Source organism: Sander vitreus, chromosome 6 (genome assembly GCF_031162955.1).
Source record: "Sander vitreus isolate 19-12246 chromosome 6, sanVit1, whole genome shotgun sequence".
Taxonomy (NCBI): Eukaryota; Metazoa; Chordata; class Actinopteri; order Perciformes; family Percidae; genus Sander; species Sander vitreus.
The window spans coordinates 17,750,603-17,774,665 of record NC_135860.1 but is presented as its reverse complement, the minus strand read 5'-3'; the positions used below and the strand labels follow the sequence as shown (position 1 = coordinate 17,774,665).

General features: G+C 39.6%; 1 protein-coding gene across 1 annotated transcript; it reads left to right on the top strand.

Moving 5' to 3' along the window:
• The first annotated feature begins 4,172 nt into the window (after positions 1–4,172).
• has1 (hyaluronan synthase 1) lies at positions 4,173–6,264 on the top strand. Its single transcript, XM_078253219.1, has 4 exons — positions 4,173–4,868; positions 4,979–5,204; positions 5,339–5,471; positions 5,589–6,264. Exons 1-4 carry the CDS (start codon positions 4,173–4,175, stop codon positions 6,262–6,264), a joined length of 1,731 nt encoding a protein of 576 aa, XP_078109345.1.
• Positions 6,265–24,063: the final 17,799 nt, after the last annotated feature.

Sequence of the window (24,063 nt, the reverse complement as noted above, 5' to 3'; positions counted from 1 at the left end):
GCAGCAAATATATCAAATAATTCACATGTGAACTGGTAGTAAAGTCAACTATATGATGTGCTGTGTGCACAGTGTGGTTTTTACAGTTATATTAGTGAGGCATTAGAATGAGAATGACATTGAGTATCTAAGAATATAACATCCTTTGTGAAGAGAAAGACATCCGCCTCCCACACGCACTTGCTTTACATTACAGTAAATTAACAGACAGGTGTTTTGCTCTGCGGGTGTCTAAGAACAAGTGTGTCTGAAAAGCCACTTGTGCTCAGCACCATAATTCATAGCTTTGGTGAACATGACTGTAAATCAAAATGGCATCTATCCATCTATCTACCTCCATTGCTGTCACAGTGTTTGACTCTATACGAACTCTGACTCAGAATGACTTTAAAATGAATGGGCAGACATGTCTCTTGCTCACGGATGCCTTGGCGGAGCAAACCTGACATTTACAGTAAGCCAACAGTAAATCACAAAGGGCAAAAAAAAAAATGCTGCTACACTGCTCTCTGTGGGTGGAAACTGTAAAGCATGTTGCACACTCTGGCCACACTCCATAATCACTGATTATGGAGCACTGTCTGCTACAAATATGGTACTTAGACAGTTGACTATCTAGTAACTTTTTTTAGCTGTAGTTGTGCAGTTTGTGTTTGGAGTAAAATGGAAATATAGGAGGACATTATCAACCAGAGGTTTTGAGTTTTGAGCCCCTAAAGGAAGAAGCGTATGCACTGCAAGTCACTAACTCCCTGCCAGTGACACCGCTCTGTGCCCTTTCTGTGGAAGGTCACAAACCGGCAATTAACAACAGCATCAGGTGCACATATGAGAAAACTCAATCACAAAATGCCAGAGTGATTTAAGTGGATTTTGGTTGCTTGGGTGTGGCACAGAGCAGCGGGGTGAGTCACCAGGCATTTGCTTGACCACCAAATAAAGAGGCCTAACGAGGACTCATAGCCTGTGTACAAAAAATAACTCTTATTGCTATTCATTCTGTCAACTTAGATCTCCATGTTTTAAATCCTACAGAATTCCACAAACCATGTTTATGAGCTACTTAGAAGTTTTGGTAGCTTGGTAAAAGAGTCCTCCTCCTTCTGCAGTGTAGTGTCCTTTACAGTACATGTTCTTGATGTGGCTACAGACCAATGCAGTTTATTCCTTTAGCGACTGCAATAACTAGCCATGTCAGAAGAAACCAGAGTTTAGCTGTGACCTTTTTATAAAAATGGAGCTATAAAAAGAAAATAGAGACAAAGGGAAATAGCTGACAAGCTGATTGACGGAGTAATAATTTAATAATAATGGCATGTGAAAAGATCAAAGCACCTTACACTTAAATATATAAAACTATTTAACAGAATTTTTTTTAAAGAACATGTTAGAGATGATGATAAAACAATGGCACAACAGCATATAGTGTTGTATATAGGCCTACATTTATGAAAACATACAGATCTCATGGAGAAAACCCATAGCACATATATTAACATATGTAGTAAGTTAAGCCTGTTTACCATCCCTAAACACATCGACTGGCTCAGCCTCCACAAATGACATCAGCTGCCTGGTGGCTTCTATTTGGGTCTGACATGAAGCGTGTTGACGCTTTGGGCCAGCTCCTGCGGCTTAGGGTGTGGACCCTCATGAGCGGTCAACAGATTTCCCTGTAAAGTAACTCTACAGGGATGTAATCATTGTTAAGTCAGGACAGTGGCAGCAACTTAGTGTACCAGAAGGGGCAGCTTCAGTACTCTGAAGTTACTGATTAGTAGTATAGAACAGAGACAAGACTTCCTTTACTCTGTGACTCCAGTTTTGACTCCTATTATACTTCACAATGAAAAAGACCTCCCTTTTTGCCTACCTCCCACTACTTTACTACCACTTTGGTTTTTAGACTTCTGCAGTGTCAGATAGGAGCCAGCAGAGGGCAACATCCAACTTGTACACCAACTTGACTGCATGCTTCTGAGGCTACTTATCTTTTCTCTCTCAAGGTTAATGTGATTGAATACCTGACATTCTGCATTTCTAGCAAAACAGAATAACTTCAAGAGTTTCATTTTCAATATCAGAGGTGAAAGAAGTGTTCAGATGTTTTACCTACATAAAAGTAGCCATATACTGTAAAAATACTCTGTTACAAGTAAATTCCCAGCATTCAAAATCTTACTTAAGTAAAAATACAAAAAGTGTCAGCAACAAAATATATTTAAAGTATGAATAGTACAATTACTCAATATGGAGAATGGCCCATTTCAGAATAATATATTTTACTAATCATTAATGCATTAATCTGTTCACTTCATGTAATCACTTAAATGTTGTAGCGGGTAAAGGTGGAGCCAATTTGAGTTACTTTATATAGTGCTGTGTAACCTAACTTATAATAATATATTATAATTCGTTAGATAATTTATATTTTGTATTATTATTTTAATCTGCAAAGTAACTAAAGAGTAAAAAGTACAATATTTGCCTCCAAAATGAAATACTCAAGTAAAGTATGAAGGTAATAAGTAGCTACTTAAGTGGCCTACAGTACTTGAGTAAATGTGCTTACATTCCACCACTGTTTAATACTCACTGTCTTGAACAATCGACTGCAATGCTTACATTTATTTTTTTACATTTCTTGTGCACAGATCTAAAAAGCGGGTTGAGCAATGAAATAAAATAAAATAAAACGGTTTTATTAAAATAGGTCTCGGTTAATGTTAGGTCTGAAGCGATTTAGGCTGGCTGTACATGCGAAATTGTTGCGCAAACCTCACAATAGGCAACCAAAAAAAATCCTCCCAGATGTTCCAAACAGAAATGTGAGTTGATTGGTCTCTTGTGAATCTATTTGAAGCTCCTACAGTGCCGCTCAGTTTGGGAACCTCTTCTTTTTTTTTTTTTTTTTATCAGAGGTCACAGACTAAACATCTCTATGGTAAAAGAAACAAAAAAAAGCAGCCGCATGCACCGCACGCTCAGTCGGGACCAGGACCACCGCCTTGCTCCTGACGCACGGCTGAGTCAGCTGGGGCGCGCGTAAGTGATCGTTCCCCGACATAAAAAGCGCGCATATGGCTCCGTCCGTGTTCAACCTCGTAGCCTATAAAGCCAACAAACTTTACGCCAAGTTGCGGCACAAGAGAAACACCAAGTGGATGTCTCGCAAATTTAAAGCAGGGGAACTTGACATCAGGTAGGGTTAAAACAAATAACTTTGTTTGTTTGGTAACGTTCTTTCATTGTTGTTTTGCTGGTACTACTTAAAAACTGATAATGACAGTAGGCTATAATTACATCGGAATTACTATAGATAGGCTGTAATTTAAATACAAACAAAAGAAGGACTGTAGAATCATGGCAAGTCATTACAAATGATATGATTTAAAATATATATATTTTTAAATAAAAACAGGTAGCCTATCAGATTTCTGCTAGCGGTAAGATGCATGATGCGTTTACACATATTATTTACCGGCTATATTTAATCATTTGTTGTTTTATTTATTTATTATTTGATAGTTTCATTGATTAACACGGTGTCACTTCTTGTTTTATATTGCAACTGTTTAGGTCAGCTAGTTTCAGAATGAGGTTTTAAGCTTGTTTGGGATATTTAGGATGAATAAGTATGGTTTGTAGTTGACCTGTAGTATTTTAAATTTGTACATACAAGCAAATTAAAAAAGATTATTTAATTTCTTTAATTTTTTCAATAATTTCATAAATACGATATCATTGAATATATTAACATTTGTAAATAAAACAAGTTAAAAATGATAAATTATGTTAGTAAAGTATTCAGTCTTTTGGATACACTGTAGCCTGTATGATATTATCCCCTATATGCGTTTCTAGTTGTCAGTGATATAGCCACATTCTAGGATTAACAGTCTTGGCAATGAGAACTTTAAAAATAATGGCCTGGAGCTTAAAGTGTTATGTATGCCTGGTAGCTGTATTATTGTCCAACTTGTATAGTTAACATGTCTTACGAGCGTCCACATAAAACAACTAATTCCATTTAAAATAGCCTTTTATCCAAACACAGTGAGTGTCTGTGAACATTTTTAGCATGACAAGGAGCAGCAGGAATCCATCCTTTACGCATGAACAAGCCATACCATAAATGTGGGTTCTTTGTGTCTGTAAGGTGACGAAACACAATGGAGCTGAAACCTTTATTGAAGAAGCTGGGCACAACAGTTCGTGCCATCCTCACTTTCACCTTTGCTCTGCTAGTCCTGGGTGTGATGGTGTGGGCCTATGTTGACGGTTTCCAGCTGGCCACCTCTGTGTATGGAATCATCTCCTTTGGCTTTTATGGACTACTCCTCTCACTCCACGTGTTGGTCCAGAGCTTATTTGCCTTCATTGAGCACCGGCGAATGAGAGCTCGCACAGACCCCTGCACATTAACCAAAACCATCGGCTTCACTATATCAGCATTCCAGGAGGACCCTGCGTATCTCAGAGAGTGCCTGAACTCCATCAGGGCCCTCAAGTATCCCCCTGAGCTGCTGCGCATCATCATGGTGATAGACGGGAACAAAGATGATGACCGGTATATGATGGACATGTTCAGGGAGGTGTTTGTGGACCAAGACCCTGGCTGTTATGTGTGGAAGAACAACTACCATACCTGGGACCCCATTCAGGCCCAGCAGGATGTGGAAACGGCAACAGAAATGGGCCCAGGAGGGGATGCTGATCATACCGTAGGTGAGGATCTACAGCGAAAGGAGGTAGAGCGCCTTATCCAGAGCAAGAGATGCGTGTGCATCATGCAGAAGTGGGGCGGCAAGCGGGAGGTGATGTACACAGCCTTTAAAGCACTGGGGCCATCAGTTGACTATATACAAGTATGTATTTTTCTTTTAGAATTCATATTCCTTATGTTTTGTTTCAGTTAAGATCATTTTATAGAAATATGCTTATTTTTTATGACATGACTCTGGTTCTCCATCCCCAGGTGTGTGACTCAGACACCAAGCTGGACCCTCTGGCAACCATAGAGCTGTGTAAAGTGTTGGAGAGTAACCACAAGTATGGAGCTGTGGGAGGAGATGTGATGATCCTCAACCTGAAAGACTCTTACATCAGCTTCATGAGCAGTCTGAGGTACTGGATGGCTTTCAACATCGAAAGGTCCTGCCAGTCCTTCTTCAACTGTGTGTCTTGCATAAGTGGCCCTTTGGGTAAGGAAAAAGCTTTTCTGTGACGTGGGTCAAAGTAATGATTCTACAAGTCGAGCAGTGGTTGGCATGACTTTGGCTTTAATGCACTGTTGTAACTCGCAACTGATAATTCTTTCTTGACTTTCTTTATGAAGGTCTGTACAGGAATGATCTCCTCCAGCAGTTTCTGGAGTCCTGGTACAATCAGATGTTTTTGGGAAGTCACTGCACATTTGGTGACGACAGACATCTTACCAACCGAATGCTGAGCATGGGCTATGCTACAAAGTAAGAAGCTTATCAATATTGGGCACAGAAATGACGTCAGACTCAATTATCTTGATGGTGTTATTTTTACTGTTATGATAAAGATGTCATCGATTTTATTTTTGCCATTTCCTTCAGATACACAGCCCGCTCCAAATGCTACACAGAGACACCTGCTCAGTTTCTGCGCTGGCTTAACCAGCAGACCCGCTGGACAAAATCTTACTTCCGTGAGTGGCTCTACAATGCAATGTGGTGGCACAAGCACCACCTCTGGATGACCTACGAGTCCATCGTCTCAGGTATTTTCCCCTTCTTTGTCACCGCCACCATCATCCAGCTGTTTTGGACAGGCACGCTGTGGGACATCCTTTGGATCCTGTGCTGCATCCAGCTGATCGGGCTGGTGAAAGCGGCATACGCCTGCATCTTGCGAAGAGACATGGTGATGGTGTTTATGTCCCTCTACTCAGCTCTGTACATGACCAGCCTGCTGCCTGCTAAGTACTTTGCCATTATCACCATGAACAAAAGCAGTTGGGGGACATCAGGCAGGCGTAAGATTGTAGGGAACTACATGCCCCTCCTCCCTCTGTCAGTGTGGGCAGCCATTTTATTAGGTGGGCTCGGTTACACAATCTACAAGGAAAGTCAACAGGATTGGTCTACTCCAGCCAAGATACTGGAAACAAAGTTTATTGTCTTTGGCTGTGTGGCCTACATGTGCTACTGGCTGCTTATGATGTTCCTCTACTGGGTATGGTTCCGCCAGTTATGTAGGAAACGCAGCCAAAGTTACACATTGAGTGTGTAGACCCCAAGTGTCCAGTAAAGGAAGATAATTTATTCAAATTCAACAATGTACCTTATTTTATTCAGTGGGTTTCATTTATTTATTTTATCTCCCATTTCAGTAATAGACAAGACAGGGGCTTTCATACAGCTGCTAAAACAACAAACTTGAAAATATTGTTAAAATTGGTGATATGGATCGATATTACCTGAGCATTTTTGAAAAACAAAACAAAAATATAAAAGACAAATGTCACTATAAAAGAAAAAGACTATAAAGACAAATGTTTAATTATTATGGAGATGCTGTTGTACATTTAAATGAAACTATACTGAGGGCTTTTGGGCCAATGCACTTCTCAGGTTTATCTTTGTCAGATTATGATGGGAGAGATAGCCTTCCATCAGATATTTATTTATGATATCTAAAGATTGGAAATCTGCTATTTAGATAAAATGTTTGTATTCAAAAGTGTGGGTAATGGATCTTGGTGTATGTGTCTTTTAAAAATATTTAGACGATATGTCCACATATGTGTATGTGGATTACTTTAACAACACAACGAACACCACTTGTATGGCTCTGTCAGTTTAGTGACCATTACTTCACCACTGTTGTTATTGCATTGCACTGGATCCTGGATGGCACTTTCTGCAGCGCTGCAGACTTACTTGAAAATATAGAAAAGTGTTATAAACAGTTCTAGTTTTGCGAAGTGGGAAAAATGCACAAGCCGAGAAAAATAAACTGTACCTCTAAAACTGGACTGATAATGATGCTGTGTCTGAGGATGAAAACATGGAGTCACTTACTGAAACCTGAAACAATGAGGACTGATGTTTCTTTAAATATTGTATACCTATTTTCTTGATAGGGTGTACTGTGTAAGATGCACTTTGTTTAATTTGTAACATGCATTTTTTTATGTAATTTATATATTCTGAGCAATACACCTGTTGGAATGTCTGAAAATGTGAAACTGTTGGTTTGGGGAACTTGTACAGAATTGAAAAATATTTTTCTAATGTCTACAGCTCTGTCTTCTTTGGATCAAAATCAAAATATTTACAGGGTAAAGCTGAAACATTGACTTGGTAAATCAGTGCACAGTTGCACAGTTACATAATACATTATACAAGACACACTGATTGCAGCACACAACATTGCTACACACCAGCATCCTAAATATAAACCCTTCTTCATGGTTAGCATCAGCATCGCTGCTACTATCTGAGGGAGTGGCAGTGAATGCCCAAGTTATCCAGAATCACAGTGACAATCTTGACTGCACTGATAAGAAAAATGTTAAACTACCAGAAGGCAGGGGTCAGGCTAAGTAACAGGAATCCCCAGTAAAATAAACTGTAAAGTCACAGATTTAAGTGCAAAGTACAACCTGATGAATCAGAAGACAAGAAAAAAAGAAGTGTCCATGTATAAGTATAGTTTATCTCTATTTCCACAGATTAGCAGTGTTGCAGACTGACCGTCTGCTACTTCAAGGTAACCCCTATTACTATCTCTGAGATGGAAACTTGGTTGGCAGGAGTGTTGATATAAACACAAACACAGACATCTAAAATAGAAAAAGTCAAATTACAAAATGTGATAGTGAGAAAGTTCTCCCTGAGTTGAGGCTTTTATACCTGGTCGAGGAGGGCGAGTGTGTACAGTTCACCCATTTTTAAAGCAAATTGCTAAGTTTTTCCCCCATGATTTGCTGGTAGGATACAACCTCACAGAATAGGTGACTTAGTTGTGTAAACTTGGGTTTACTTGTCACTGAACATAAACTTTAAATAATATACAGTATATATATATATTTCAGGTCACTAAACATGAACAATAAATGCATGTGTAAAAAAGTGCAGTGTTGTTGCCCCAATACTGAGTTAAACACTAATGGAAGACATTTATATACAACCTTTCTACCTTACTGGATTCTACTACTCTCATTCACACACACATTCATACATCAATGGTGGCAGGGCTGCCATGCAAAGTGCCAAGCTTCCCATCGGGAGCAACAATCTTCCTAAACTCATGTTGAGTGCAATTGAAAAATATTCCATGTGAAATTTAGACTCTTGGGTATGGCTCTCAGGTGGTTAGGTAATTCAATTCAATTCAATTTTATTTATAGTATCAAATCATAACAGGAGTTATCTCAGGACACTTTACAGATAGAGTAGGTCTAGACCACACTCTATAGTTTACAAAGACCCAACAATTCCAGTGATTCCCCCCAAGAGCATGCATAAATGCGTAAATGCGACAGTGGCAAGGAAAAACTCCCTTTTCAGGAAGAAACCTCGGACAGAACCAGGCTCTTGGTAGGCAATGATAGTCACAATAAAGATAATAACTAGAAATAGTAGTTGTAGTTTATGGTGTTGCAGGGCACTGCAGTGCGCTACAGGGCGTAGCAGGGCACAGCAGAGCACAACAGGGCATGACAGGACGTGGCAGGACGTTGCAGGACGTAGCAGGGCATTGCAGAGTGTAGCAGGGTGTAACAGGGCACAGCAGGACCACGGCGACAGCTGCAACCATGATTTAGGTGCCATCCTAATTCAAGAAAACATGCTGGGCGAAAAAAAACCATAAGGACTCCGGGGAATAAGCTCCCCAGAGCTAGGTTAGTAACAGGCATTTCTGGGACATGGATACACACAGATGGAAAGAGAGAGGAGAGAGAAGCTTAGTGTGTCAAAGGAAGTCCCCCGGCAGTCTAAAACTATAACAACATAACTAAGACCTGCAGAGAAGCAGAGATAGGGAAACGGCGCGCCGTGACTGTGGCTACACTCCCTCCCCCGCCGGTCTAGGCGAACGCTGCAACTCCTCACTCCCTAAATATACGTAAGCTTTTTATGAAGAGAAGCAGAGATAGGGATGGGGTGCGTCATGACCAGTGTTGCCACAGTTACTTTACTACTTACTTACTAATGACGTCAGACTCAATAATTACTACTAAAAAGTAACTTAGTTACTTTACAGATTACTTGATTTTAAAAGTAACTTAGTTACTTTACTTGTTGTTTGGGTGGTGGGGGACCTCCTGCTCTCTGCTTCACACCACCTGGTGGGACTTGCTCTGTAAGTTTGACTGCAGTGCTGCGACTCCAAATGTTTCTTCAAATTTGACGTAGTGTTTTTGTAGCTAGATAGCACTTTGTCGCCACCAGCACAGAGTGTACAACGAACCTTAATATTGCCGTCTTTAGCTGACACAAACTCAAAATAGTGACTATTTCCAGCTAGAAAACGCGCATCTCTCTCCTCCCTCCATTGTTGTTTACGTTTGTGTCGCTGCATGGTACACGTGACCTGTTCACATGCTGTAAACGTGAACTGTCCTCATGCTGAAAACGTGACTTCACTCCCCGAGACTCAAGAAGAAAGCAAAAATCTATATTTTTACAAAGGAAAATGACAAAAATAGTAACGAACAGTGACTTGGATAAGTAACTTTAATCTGATTACTGGTTTGGAAATAGTAACGCGTTAGATTACTCGTTACTGAAAAAAGTGGTCAGATTAGAGTAACGCGTTACTGGCATCACTGGTCATGACTGTGGCTACACACTTTCCCCCGCCGGTCTAGGCGAACGCTGCAACTCCTCACTCCCTAACTATAAGCTTTATCGAAGAGGAGAGTTTTAAGTTTACTCTTAAAAGTGGTGACGGTGTCTGCCCCCCGAACCCAGATTGGGAGCTGGTTCCACAGGACAGGACCCTGATAGCTAAATGCTCTGGCTCCCATTCTACTTTTAGATACTCTAGGAACCACACGTAACCCTGCATTCTGGGAATGCAGTGCTCTAGTGGGACAATAAGGTACTATGAGCTCTTCAAGATATGATGGTGCTTGACCATTTAGAGCTTTGTAGGTCAGAAGAAGGATTTTAAATTCAATCCTGGATTTTACAGGAAGCCAATGCAGAGAAGCTAATACTGGAGAAATATGATCTCTTTTCTTAGTTCTTGTCAGAACACGCGCTGCAGCATTCTGGATCAGCTGCAGAGTCTTTAGGGTTTTAGTTGAGCATCCTAATAATAAGGAATTACAGTAGTCAAGCCTGGAAGTAACAAATGCATGGACTAGTTTTTCAGCATCGTTTTGAGACAGGATGTTCCTAATTTTGGCAATGTTACGAAGGTGAAAAAAGGCTGTTCTTGAAGTTTGTTTTAAGTGGGTGTTAAAGGATATATCCTGATCAAAAATAACTCCTAGATTTCTGACAGTAGTGCTGGAGGCCGGGGCAATGCCATCCAGCGTAATTATATCTTTGGATAATGAGGTTCGGAGGTGTTTACGGCCCAGCCGTAGGTCATCCATGATTTTATATCTTTAATGCATATTTGAAGTTTAGCTAACTGACTGGTTTTGTCTGGCTTGATTGATAAGTATAATTGGGTGTCATCCGCATAACAGTGAAAGTTAATTGAGTGTTTCCTAGAGGAAGCATATATAAGGAGAATAGAATTGGTCCAAGTACTGAGCCTTGTGGAACGCCATGGCTAACTTTAGCGTACCTGGAGGATTTATTGTTAACATTAGCAAATTGAGATCGGTTGACTTAAACCAGCTTAGTGTGATTCCTTTAATGCCAACTAAATGTTCCAATCTCTGTAACAAGATGGTATGGCCAATAGTGTCGAATGCAGCACTACGATCTAATAAGACAATTATGGAGGCAAGTCCTTTGTCAGCAGCATTTAGAAGGTCGTTAGTAATTTTCACCAGTTTTTTTTTTGCCGTCTCTGTAGAAAATCACATAACTGATTAGCAACTACCTTCTCAAGGATCTTGGAGAGAAAGGGGTTGGGGAGATTAGATATAGGTCTGTAGTTGGCTAAGACATCAGGGTCGAGGGTGGGTTTTTTCAGAAGAGGTTTTATCACAGCTACTTTAAATGACTGCGGTACATAACCTGTTAATAAAGACATATTGATCCTATCTAGTAATGAAGTGTTAACCACGGGTAACGCTTCTTTAAGTAGCCTCGTTGGGATGGGGTCTAAGAGACAGGTAGATGGCTTAGCTGAAGAGACCTTTAACATTAGTTGTTGAAAGTCTATAGGATAAAAGCAGTCTAAATATATGTCAGGTATTGTAGTTCTTTCTAGCAGTCTTTCGTTTAAAGGTAAACTGTTAGAAGTTGAGGGCAAAAGGTGATGAATTGTATCTCTAATTGTTTTAATTTTATCATTAAAGAAGCTCATGAAGTCATCATTACTCAGAGCTATAGGAATAGATGGCTCAATAGAGCTGTGACTATCTGTCAGCCTGGCTACAGTGCTGAAAATAAACCTTGGGTTGTTCTTATTTTCTTCTATCAGTAATGAATAGTCTGATCTGGCCTTTCTTAGGGCCTTCCTATAGGTTTTCAGACTGTCTTGCCAATCTAAACGAGATTCTTCCAGTTTGGTGGAACGCCATTTACTTTCAAGTTTTCGCGAGATTTGTTTTAATTTACGAGTTTGGGAGTTATACCAAGGTGCTAGTTTCCTTTGCTTCATCATCTTCTTTTTGAGGGGAGCAACAGAGTCTAAAGTCATCCGTAGGCAGGCTGTAGCACCATCTACACAATTATCAATTTGGGAGTTACTAAAGTTAACATAAAGGTCCTCTGTTTTATTAAAGCACGACATTGAGTTAAGTGCTGTTGGAATAACTTAACTTAAATTTAGCTATAGCACTGTCAGATAGGCATCTAGTGTAGAAGCTTTTATCTAATTTCGTATAGTCGGATAGCAAGAATTCGAAAGCTATTAAAAAATGGTCTGATAATAAAGGCTTCTGCGGGAATACTATTACATCTTCTATTTCGATGCCACATGCCAGCACAAGGTCGAGGGTGTTGTAAAACAGTGAGTGGCCTTATGCACACTCTGACTAAAACAAATTTAATCTAGTAGTGAGTTGAAAGCAATACTAAGGCTATTGGTGTCCACATGGATATTAAAATCACCTACAATAAGTAATTTGTCTGATTTAAGGACTACATATGATAAAAACTCAGAGAATTCCGAATAAAAATTCTGAATATGGACCTGGAGCTCGGTAGACAACAACAAATATAATTGGCTGTAATGTTTTCCTTGTTGGATGTTGAAGATTAAGAACAAGGCTTTCAAACGAGTTATAATTTAGTTTAGGTTTAGGATTAATTAACAGGCTTGAATCAAATATGGCTGCAACTCCCCCTCCTTGGCCTGAGCCTCTAGGAATTTGAGTATTGTTGTGACTGGGAGGAGTGTCTTCATTTAGACTAACATATTCATCATGGCACAGCCATGTTTCGGTAAGACAGAATAGATCAATTTGATTATCTGATATCAAATCGCTTACTAGTACTGCTTTAGAAGACAGAGATCTGATATTTAATAGTCCACATCTAATTTTCCTATTCTGTTCTATCATTGCAGTGGTAGTTTTAATTCAAATAAGGTTGTTAAGTATAGCCCCTCTTTTGGTTTCCTTTGATTAAACTGATCTGAGTCGAGGAACAGACACCGTCTCATTTTTTGGGACAGGCTGTGGCTGACGGGGAATGGATGCTAAATTGACTATGTTTGCAGTTAGCTTCTTATTACTTAGGGGATTCACCACTTTGTATTGTCTATTGTTGATTATAACTGGAATAGTAGTAGTACTACATGTTACCCTGTAGAAAACATTTTCAGATCCATCCACATGTGAAGTGCCATTAGGATCAATACCTGGGGGGCATGAATCTGTGATATTTTCTACAGAATGTCAATAATTACTCAGTGTGGTCGTTATGTTGTCAGATAGCAGCCTGGCTCCATGTCGGTTTGGGTGGAGACCATCATGCTTCAGCAGGCTGGGCCTCTCCCAGAACAAGTTAAAGTTGTTGACATAGGGAATGCTTAGGGAAGCGCAGTGGAGTTTCAGCCAGGTGTGGAGCCAGAACAGCCTGGACCATCTCTCAGCACACTTTCTGTAGGTAGGGAGAGGCCCAGAGATGAGCATTGATGAACAAGACAACTAACCTGTTACCAGTTATAGGAGTTAGGTGGGGCAGCAGCTTTTTAATCACTTCAAGTAAATTATATTTTAAAAGTGTAATGCTAATGACTCCCTGTTCTGTAATACTTAAAATGACTTTGAAGCTGTCTTTTATTGCTAGAGAAGGAGCAGAGTTGCCACAATCCCACTGGCAATCAAAAGTCGGATGGACAAACAGTCATTTATGTTCAGTACAAAGATATCATAAATAAGGTGTTGCTGGATGCACAAAAATTCAAGTGGCACTTGACCATACAAATCTACATCCAAAAAACATTTTTTGTGCACTTTTGTCAGTGATCTTTGTTTGACAAAGTAAAAGTAAATACAAAAACAATACAGTAGAAAAAGCAAGTAGAGTACAAACAAGTTTATTTCATTTAGATAGCACTTTAAAGCAAACAAGTTTGCACCAAAGTGCTTCACAAAGATGAAAACATAGGAGGTGCTGGTCATATAATTAGAATATCATGAAAAAGTTCATTTATGTCAAATGAAAATTTGTATATTATATTTATTCATCACACACAGAGTGATATATTTCAAATGTTGATTTCTTTTAATTGTGATGATTATAACTGACAACTAATGAAAATCCCAAATTCAGTATCTCAGAAAATTAGAATATTACTTAAGACCAATACAAAAGGATTTTTAGAAATGTTGGCCAACTGAAAAGTATGAACATGAAAAGTATGAGCATGTACATACAGCACTCAATACTTAGTTGGGGCTCCTTTTGCCTGAATTACTGCAGCAATACGGCGTGGCATGGAGTCGATCAGTCTGTGGCACTGCTCAGGTGTTATAAGATAGTGATAGTGGCCTTCAGCTCTTCTGCATTGTTGGGTCTGGCGCATAGCATCATCCTCTTCACAATACCCCATAGATTTTCTATAGGGTTAAGGTCAGGCGAGTTTGCTGGCCAATTAAGAACAGGGATACCATGGTCCTTAAACCAGGTACTGGTAGCTTTGGCACTGTGTGCAGGTGGCAAGTCCTGTTGGAAAATGAAATCTGCATCTCCATAAAGTTATTCAGCAGCAGGAAGCATGAAGTGCTCTAAAACTTCCTGGTAGATGGCTGCGTTGACCCTGGACCTCAGAAAACACAGTGGACCAACACCAGCAGATGACAACATGGATTCTGTGCCTCTCCTCTCTTCCTCCAGACTCTGGGACCTTGATTTCCAAAGGAAATGCAAAATGTACTTTCATCAGAGAACGTAACTTTGGACCCACTCAGCAGCAGTCCAGTCCTTTTTGTCTTTAGCCCAGGCAAGACACTTCTGACGCTGTGTCTTGTTCAAGAGTGGCTTGACACAAGGAATGCGACAACTGAAACCCTTGTCTTGCTTACGTCTGTGCGCGGTGGTTCTTGAAGCACTGACTCCAGCTGCAGTCCACTCTTTGTGAATCCCCCCCACATTTTTGAATGGGTTTTGTTTCACAATCCTCTCCAGGGTGCGGTTATCCCTATTGCTTGTACACTTTTTTCTACCACATCTTTTCCTTCCCTTCACCTCTCTATTAATGTGCTTGGACACAGAGCTCTGTGAACAGCCAGCCTCTTTAGCAACAACCTTTTGTGTCTTGCCCTCCTTGGGCAAGGTGTCAATGGTCATCTTTTGGACAGCTGTCAAGTCAGCAGTCTTCCCCATGATTGTGTAGCCTACAGAACTAGACTGAGGGACCATTTAAAGGCCTTTGCAGGTGTTTTGAGTTAATTAGCTGATTAGAGTGTGGCACCAGGTGTCTTCAATATTGAACCTTGAACCACAATATTCTAATTTTCTAAGATACTGAATTTGGAGTTTTCATTAGTTGTCAGTTATAATCATCAAAATTAAAAGAAATAAACACTTGAAATATATCAGTCTGTTTCACTTTTTGAATGGAATTACTGAAATAAATCAACTTTTTCATGATATTCTAATTATATGACCAGCACCTGTATGTATACAAGCACAAAACATACATATATGCATAGATATGGTGGAAATACAACAACATTCAAGTATAAACAATTTGAGACACAAATTGAAACCCTTGAAATCAGATAAATAGAAGAAAAAAATAATAAAAAATAATATATATATAGTGAGAGAGAGAGAGAGAGAGAGAGAATGCAAGTGCTGAGAAGTCATCCTCTTCATCTCTCACAAAATCTGCCATGTTCATCGCCATTCACTATGTCTACTGTAGGAAAAATAGCCAGCGGTATGTTGATGGAAGTTGGGGGGTTTCAGGTGTTGTGTGATATCTCTGCGCCCAAGTAGCAGTGCTTCGCCCAAATATAGTCCCAAGTCAATATCTGCCTAGGAAATTGCCTAGTCTTAATCTGCATTGCTATTTGTACTCGTTGTGAATACACAGGCCACAAGAAGTAATTAGGTTTTTTGTGTTTTGTTGTTGGCTCACTTTTACTCACGACATGCTATCTGGCAACAAAGGATTCCATTCACTATGCTAAGCTAAACTCCACCTCCAATCTCCAAACCTCCACTCGTTACCTGCATTAATGGCACCTGTTTGAACTTGTTATCAGTATAAAAGACACCTGTCCACAACCTCAAACAGTCACACTCCAAACTCCACTATGGCCAAGACCAAAGAGCTGTCAAAGGACACCAGAAACAAAATTGTAGACCTGCACCAGGCTGGGAAGACTGAATCTGCAATAGGTAAGCAGCTAGGTGTGAAGAAATCAACTGTGGGAGAAATTATAAGAAAATGGAAGACATACAAGACCACTAATAATCTCCCTCGATCCGGGGCTCCACGCAAGATCTCACCCCGTGGGGTCAAAATGATCACAAGAACGGTGGGCAAAAATCCCAGAACCACACGGGGGGACCTAGTGAATGACCTGCAGAGAGCTGGGACCAAAGTAATAAAGGCTACCATCAGTAACACAGTACGCCGCCAGGGACTCAAATCCTGCAGTTCCAGACGTGTCCCCCTGCTTAAGCCAGTACATGTCCAGGCCCATGTGGAGTTTGCTAGAGAGCATTTGGATGATCCAGAAGAGGATTGGGAGAATGTCATATGGTCAGATGAAACCAAAATAGAACTTTTTGGTAAAAACTCAACTCGTCGTGTTTGGAGGGGAAAGAATGCTGAGTTGCATCCAAAGAACACCATACCTACTGCGAGGCATGGGGGTGGAAACATCATGCTTTGGGGCTGTTTTTCTGCAAAGGGACCAGGACGACTGAGCTGTGTAAAGGAAAGAATGAATGGGGCCATGTATTGTGAGATTTTGAGTGAAAACCTCCTTCCATCAGCAAGGGCACTGAAGATGAAACATGGCTGGTTCTTTCAGCATGACAATGATCCCAAACACACCGCCTGGGGAACAAAGGAGTGGCTTCGTAAGAAGCATTTCAAGGTCCTGGAGTGGCCTAGCCAGATCTCAACCCCATAGAAAATCTTTGGAGGGAGTTGAAAGTCCTTGTTGCCCAACAACAGCCCCAAAACATCACTGCTCTAGAGGAGATCTGCATGGAGGAATGGGCCAAAATACCAGCAACAGTGTGTGAAAACCTTGTAAAGACTTACAGAAAACGTTTGACCTCTGTCATTGCCAGCAAAGGGTATTTAACAAAGTATTGAGATGAACTTTTGTTATTGACCAAATACTTATTTTCCACCATAATTTGCAAATAAATTCATTAAAAATCCTACAATGTGATTTTCTGAATTTCTTTTCTCATTTTGTCTCTCATAGTTGAAGTGTACCTATGATGAAAATTACAGGCCTCTCTCATCTTTTTAAGTGGGAGAACTTGCACAATTGGTGGCTGACTAAATACTTTTTTTGCCCCACTGTATATGCAGGGGCGGAGGGATTTGTAGAGAATTAAGAGGGTTTTGAAGTTTATCCTGAAGTGAACGGATGCGAGGACAGGGGTGATGTGGTCTTGTTTCTTTGTCCTGTTGTTTACCAGGCGGCTACGTTTTCTAGAAGGTGTGGACCTGTCCAGCTGCCTTACTGTCTGTTCCGTGAACAATTTATGCTTCATTTATTTTTTACAATTTTTGCTGTATTTTGTTTGGACAAGATGATAACATATGAACACAAGACACTAATGAAGATAGGAAAATCAACTCACCATTGTGTGAAATCTCCTCCTGCTGATTCTGCTATCTGGCCGGTCGAGATTTTCAAATGTAAACATCAAAGAAAACATCAAGCAAAAAGTGAAAAAAATTAGGAAGGATTCAGCTTCAGTCCCCACTACATGGACAAGCAAGACATCTCTGCATTGGAAGAGGCATCAAGGCAAGTGGTGGGGATTAAACTACAGCTGAGATCCAGACCTCACTGATGTTTCCTGCCAAGCATATTGCTAGCCAATGAAAAAGCTTTAATAAACTGGACGATTTCCGTGCCCATATCAGTTTCCAACAGGATATCAGGAACTGTTTCACTGAAACTTGGCTTAATACTGAAATACCAGACAACGCTATACAACCAAGTGACTCTTTTTCTATACAGAAACAGAACAGAGAAAAAAAATAAAAGAAGCAGGCATGTGCTTTATGGTGAATAAGGACCAGTGTGACAGCAGGAATATTAAATTGCTATCCTGTTCCTGCTCACCTAATCTGGAGTTACTGTCAATCAAATGCTTGCAAATTGTTTGATATGTCCAGTCTGGTCTGGTGGAGTTGTAGAATGTCGGACCAATGTAGCCCATTTTCCAACAAACGGCAACATTCTAACAGCTCGAAATGCTGTCTCTAAAATGGGTGGTTTTTTTCTGACAATTAGTGGAGTAACCATAGTGAGTAATTCCTCAAAAGCTTGAGGAGCAAAACGGGCAAAATTCGCAAAACCTGGAGTACCTTCTGAGCAAAGTTCTTGACACAAGTTAGGATAGACACCCTGTTTTGCATATCACAGTATCCATGGTTTACACCACAGTCTCCTCCTGGCTCGTCTTGATTGCCGTCTCTCCTGTACACGGCTAGCAGCTTTACAAGCCAGGTAGACCATTTGGCCACATTCAACAAGGTCTCCACTTCATCCATGTTATATTAAACCAAAACTCAAATAAGAAAAGGTAGGACTAGGTGACAAAAGTCAGTCTAGTCTGTTATCGTCTGGGCAGTGTGAACTGGTAGTTGGTTTTATGAACATTCTAAAGACTACCAACTGACAATTGCCAACAGCTAGTATGCTCTGCACTACACAACGCAGTTTGGAGCATGTTCCAGGACACCACTGTAGACGTCACTGATGAGACAGTAAGTCCAGACCTCTGATGGTGGTTAAAACAACTGTAGTTTGGCAGACAAGAACATTTTCTCACATGAGTAAAAGTTCTGGATTTCCTCAAGAGCGGCGTCAACATTAGTCATCAGATTTCAAAGTGATATCCTGTGTTTGGTCTCGAATAGCAACAATTTTACTATAGATATTTTGCCCAAACTGTAAACCAGCCAATGTGAACATCTGAGCGCTGGGGTGATATACAACATAAGAATTTGTTTTTGTACAGTTACAGTGCCTTAATGAGTCGGGGAAGGAGATTTAAAAGACGTTACAAGAAAACCAAGAGTGACGAAGCCAAACATCACTTTCCCCCATGTCTGCTTTCAATTTGCTTGTCCTCCCCCACCCTGTCTGGGACTCTATCCCTGACATCAGGAAGGAGGAACAGTTTAAGCTGGCGCACATGTTGAGGCTCATGTTTGACCTGTTACCAATGGGAAGGAGAAATGTGGACCACAAGGTGTTGTGTCACCTTCAGCTCTAAACTCTTTTGGTCTCATGCAGTCTTAGCAGTTCACTTTGTCTGGGAGGAAGCTGTCATTTACAGAGATACTTTTCCAGCAAACTGCAGTAGCTCCACGGTGGTTACGATTGAAGATTAAATACGTCATAATTAATACAAGATGATATACACTGTGGTAGATAAATCAGCACTACATAGGTTATTATAATGTGTATAATATATCATTATAGATAATTACATGTTTTTGCTTTTCACAACAACACAATAAAACAACATACTACAAGTTTGTTGTCGCTCTTTGTTGATGTGGCTTGTGGTTGTCATTACCAATGCAGTATTTTCCAAGTATATGGTCTACATTTTATTTTTCTTTCCATTTACTCCTTTTTGTATGGCAAAAAATAAATAAAACAAATGTAGAGATGAGAGAATTAAGCAATATACAGAATAAGAATGGAGAACTCTGTTAGATCATTTAGTTTTAGAACCTTATTTTTGGCACACAGTATTTGGACAAATTAAGTTGAGGGTGTTCCCTCGGTCTGCAGAGACGACTGTCATCTGACCACCTCAGGATCAGCGGCAGCATGCACATTCATCCTGGTGGAGCTGCTGCAATCATTTAGTTTGAAGATGCAAACTAATGCAACACCTATCAGAGCCCACAACCTTTCCCCAACTTTAAACGTCTGGAGCAGTCAGTGATGTAAAGGTCACTTTGTTTTTGAGCCAAAACCGTAGTTCACCCTTGGGATTGTCACAAAAATAACCATCATTTACCCGAAATTGTGTCAGTGTCTGAAATATTTATGAAATATAGATTAGGGAAAACATTATGAAATTTGCTGCCCTTTAGGGTGAATGTGTCATTCTCAGAATTTGTAAATGCACTGCACTAATGAGATACATTATTACCTGAACCTCTGGCACTTTCTAACAAAAAAATGGCAGAATGTAGCAGTTATTTCCCTGAGTTTTAATCAAAACTAGATCATTTCTGCCTGAGATACAGTACGCCAAACACACCTGAGGCAGAGAAACACAACAGGGTAACTAATATCACACATATTTGCCAATGGTCAGCTCTGAAAAAAAACTGACGTGATATCATAACGGCATTTTTTCAGAACAGAATACCTTATTAAAAGTGTTCAAGAGTGTTTTTAAATGATAATCTATTGGAATTAAACAAGCAAATAAGCAGACTGATTGCTTCCTAGTATTGTCATGGGTGTACAATATCATAAACAGGAATTAAAGCCTCAAACTGTTCAAAGTTACAGGATAAGAAAAGCAATCACACCTTTTATACACACACAATTCTGAAAAAAAGAACTGATTTATGAGATCTGCTGAAGGAGCTTTTTTTTTTAATTTTTTTTTTTACATACAACATTTATGATGCTTTTAACCTCCCGGGCACTCCCCTCTGTTGCCTATTGCCTATTTAGATACAGAGAGTGACTAGGGTCCAAATGAGAGGAAACAAGATTCAGTCTAGAATCTAAATATAATCCAGACTACACCCCAAAAATAATTCAGATACCATTTCACATCTTTAGAGTTTACATTTCCTGCTGTAAGGCTGGTTACAATGCATCTTTAGTTGCTTTGGCAACGGAGCAACACAGTGGAAAAAAATACAAGAAATCTGCCCATTAAATGACAAGTTGAGTGTTGAGTCATGTCTGACTATATTTAGACTCTCCACAAGTGCTTTATAAGACTCGCAGGTCCCAGTCAGTCCTCACATTGTGTTTCCTCTACCAATGAGACATCATTCATTTAATATGGCCATCTACTGTATATGGTGGAACCCAAAACACACTTACATCAATAAAGTATTAGTGTGATAATCATTTCTGTGACCTCTCACAGTTGCAGAGGTTCACTGTTATCACCTTTAGTCTATCCCACCTCTAAGTAGCTTGTAGATCAGACATAGGTCAAGATTAGAGTTTAAAGGTTAACATGCAAAATGAGTTGAAAGGATGAATGCCATTCTCAGGAACTTTAGAGCCAATCTGTGTTATTTATTGTATGTATGTACAGTGTTGTGACTTTGATTCTTTATGTGTTTATACCAGAAACATGGCATTGCAGACTTACAGTACAAACAGTAAAAGATGATGGGCTGCATTCATGTAAGATTGTGGCTCAGGGCTGTAGCTATACCAAAGTTATTTCCTCTGTATTTTTTCTGGGAATTTGGGGTTTTTAGTATCTAATATCCCTGGGGGAGCTTACATTCAGACAAAAAAATCAAACAAGCTAATTTTCACCTCATGTCCTCCTCCGTTATGGTTAACAATGTACCAACTGAACAGTTTTGAAGTATTTTTTTTATGTAAGATAGCTAGCAACGGACACAATGACCATGTCTATAGCATGTGTGTGCCAGTTTGTGTGGCAGTCCAGCGTCTGACGGAACTAAGAACTCACCAGGAACTTTGTTATTTTGTCTCGTCTCTATACATTTTATTACCTGGATGGTTGTAATATTTTTGCTTAATTTGCGTCTTATTGCGACCACTTGCGTCTTTGTTTGACTCTGTATGCACTTGTGCTGCATCTAAAATTCACCTTGCGTTTTGTCTGAACACACTTATAGCCGGTGCTTTGAATTAAAGGCTAAGATGCTGATGTTAAGCAGGTATGTATCAACTGTTCACTCTCTTAGTTGATGGGGGACCTTGACTTATGATTTTCTAAAATCCCAGATACGGCCCTGGCTGGGATGTGTCAGTATGAATTTTTCATTACTTGGTCTTGCAGTGGAAATCTTTGATCCTGTGTGTTATCTCTATCAGTCATGTGTCCCTTTTGTACTAAGAATGGGTGCTGTGGTTTCCAGCAAAAGGCAGGTATTATATTGGTGTTGGGTGTTGCCCACAAGAGCAGACTGTGCCTGAGTTGTCCGATATCTCCTTCTTGTACCTGGAACCACCCACCACAGTTACAGTTTGTTGTAGAACAAAACAGGAGGTTCTTAGCAACTATGTAACTATTAAGGAAGAAGTAAAACACTTTTTGGAGAGCATTTATCAATAAGATGATTGTTTTCTACAGTTTGTCTAATTGACTAAGTGTACATTCTTTTTATTTACACTCTTTGGGGATTTACTCACTCAAAGTGAAACTACTCTGCAGCTCCAAAGATGAGGTTAAGGACAGGTGGTATGCAGGTCAAATATGTTTCTGGTCAAATGCATGTAATTAAAAAGTACCAATAGCATCGTTACAGGATGAGCAATATAAGTCATCGTCATTATAATAACGACCCTCTGACTTCCTTGTAAAGGAGATTATGATGACTAAGTCAATCTCTTCATTTAAGACTCCTCATAAAACACCTTATCTAGCGTAGCCTTCCTGTGATCATCCTGTCTTACCTTCCCACACTATTTCATTTAATTTGCATTATGTTGTATCACTATGTTCAATGTCTTATTGCTTTGTTGCTTTAATTATTGTTTTATTGATGGTACCATTGTTCTTATTGTTTTTAATGATTAACACTTTCATTCGTTTGTTGTTTTTACCCTGTAAAGCACCTTGCAAACCTTGTTTTGGAAAGGTGCTATATAAATAAAGTGTATTATTATAATTCAGCATCTGGAATGCGATATTAGATCTATATACTGCACTGCACAAATCTGTACTGAATCATTTAATAATTTTAACCTGATAATAAGTGAGATTAGCACGACTTGGTTTTATCAGTACATGTTCTCTCTGCACATTATATATGTGAGGCCGTAATTATGGGTGAAGAAAAAGCACCCAGTTTATGTGGTTTTTTTTGAGCCCATAATAAGTTTTATCTTCCAATAGCTTTTGTTTTCAGTCACGAAAAGTGCAGTGTTTACTCAAAAACATATGGAAGTACTCCCAGTGACAAGAAATAGTAACCCTTGTACAATGCAATGCAATACAGCCCTACAATAAATACTAAATGAAACTTGTCCCATTCAATAATTTTGTATACAACCAATCAAGCCTAGCATTATTCACACTGAATCTCCACCACTAACAGGCTGATAAGTTAAAGATGTAATCAAAAACAAACAAATACCAATGTCCGAATGTTGTTGATGAAGACGGCTTTTATTTATTTCGTCGTGCTATGAAGCGCTCCCCATTTATAGCAGCCATAGTGAGTTTGTTTTGCCATCCAGTGGTAGTGAGGAGGGCGGTAGGATATAGCCATAATAATAATATAATATAAATCTATGTCAATGCAGGTCCTCATAAACAACAATAAAAATGGAAAGTGTTGTGTTGGGAAACTTACAAATAAAATGATTTGTGAGAGTACTATAACATTATAATTTATTTATTTTTTCAATTGATGAAAAGGGAAATATTTTTTTTGCATAGTGTATTATTTATTCATTTATGTAATCACCTTTCTTTTGTTGCTATTTTGGGTCACTTTTGGAAAAACTCAACAAATATGCAGTATGACTTGTGTCACGATCTTAGTTTTGCAATAGAAGAACTTCCCCATCCTCACATATGATCATTCAGATTTGTTTTGGGAGATGTTATCTTTAGTCTTTAGCAACCAAATATTCTCTGGACCACAGCCCCGATGTGAGACGATGTAAATGTAACAAAGTTCAAAGCAAATTCAGACTAAATATCTTTAATTGGATGTCTTCTTTTTGTGTTTTCTGGCATGAGATGTAGTGTGTGAGTTGCTGCTCCCTTGTGGTTACCTGAAAGCTCAGCCGTTTCAGCCAGCTGTATCCTTTCACACATGGCAGTAGAACAAACAGATCTTACAACTGTCTGGATGTCACTGTGTCCATCACCCAGCACCTTTCGTCCAGGTCTTTCCCAGCCTTTTAAAGGCCACAATGTTTACACTGGACCTAGTGAGTTTTACTTCATCCTCCCATTTCATCACAGATCTGCTGCCTGTCCTATTTGCCCATACAAGAGAGCACTATAACATTAATTTGACCCCGTCATCATCAATGTTATTGCCCCACCAGATCAGTTCACTTCAGCTCTAAAAATTCCTTTCTGGGCA

Bases quoted from the DNA above. Each gene is read 5' to 3' on its own strand.
- has1 (XM_078253219.1), top strand. From the start codon at position 4,173: ATGGAGCTGAAACCTTTATTGAAGAAGCTGGGCACAACAGTTCGTGCC. The intron at 4,869-4,978 runs GTATGTATTTTT...CTCCATCCCCAG, and splicing joins CATCAGTTGACTATATACAA to GTGTGTGACTCAGACACCAA. The intron at 5,472-5,588 runs GTAAGAAGCTTA...CATTTCCTTCAG, and splicing joins AGCATGGGCTATGCTACAAA to ATACACAGCCCGCTCCAAAT.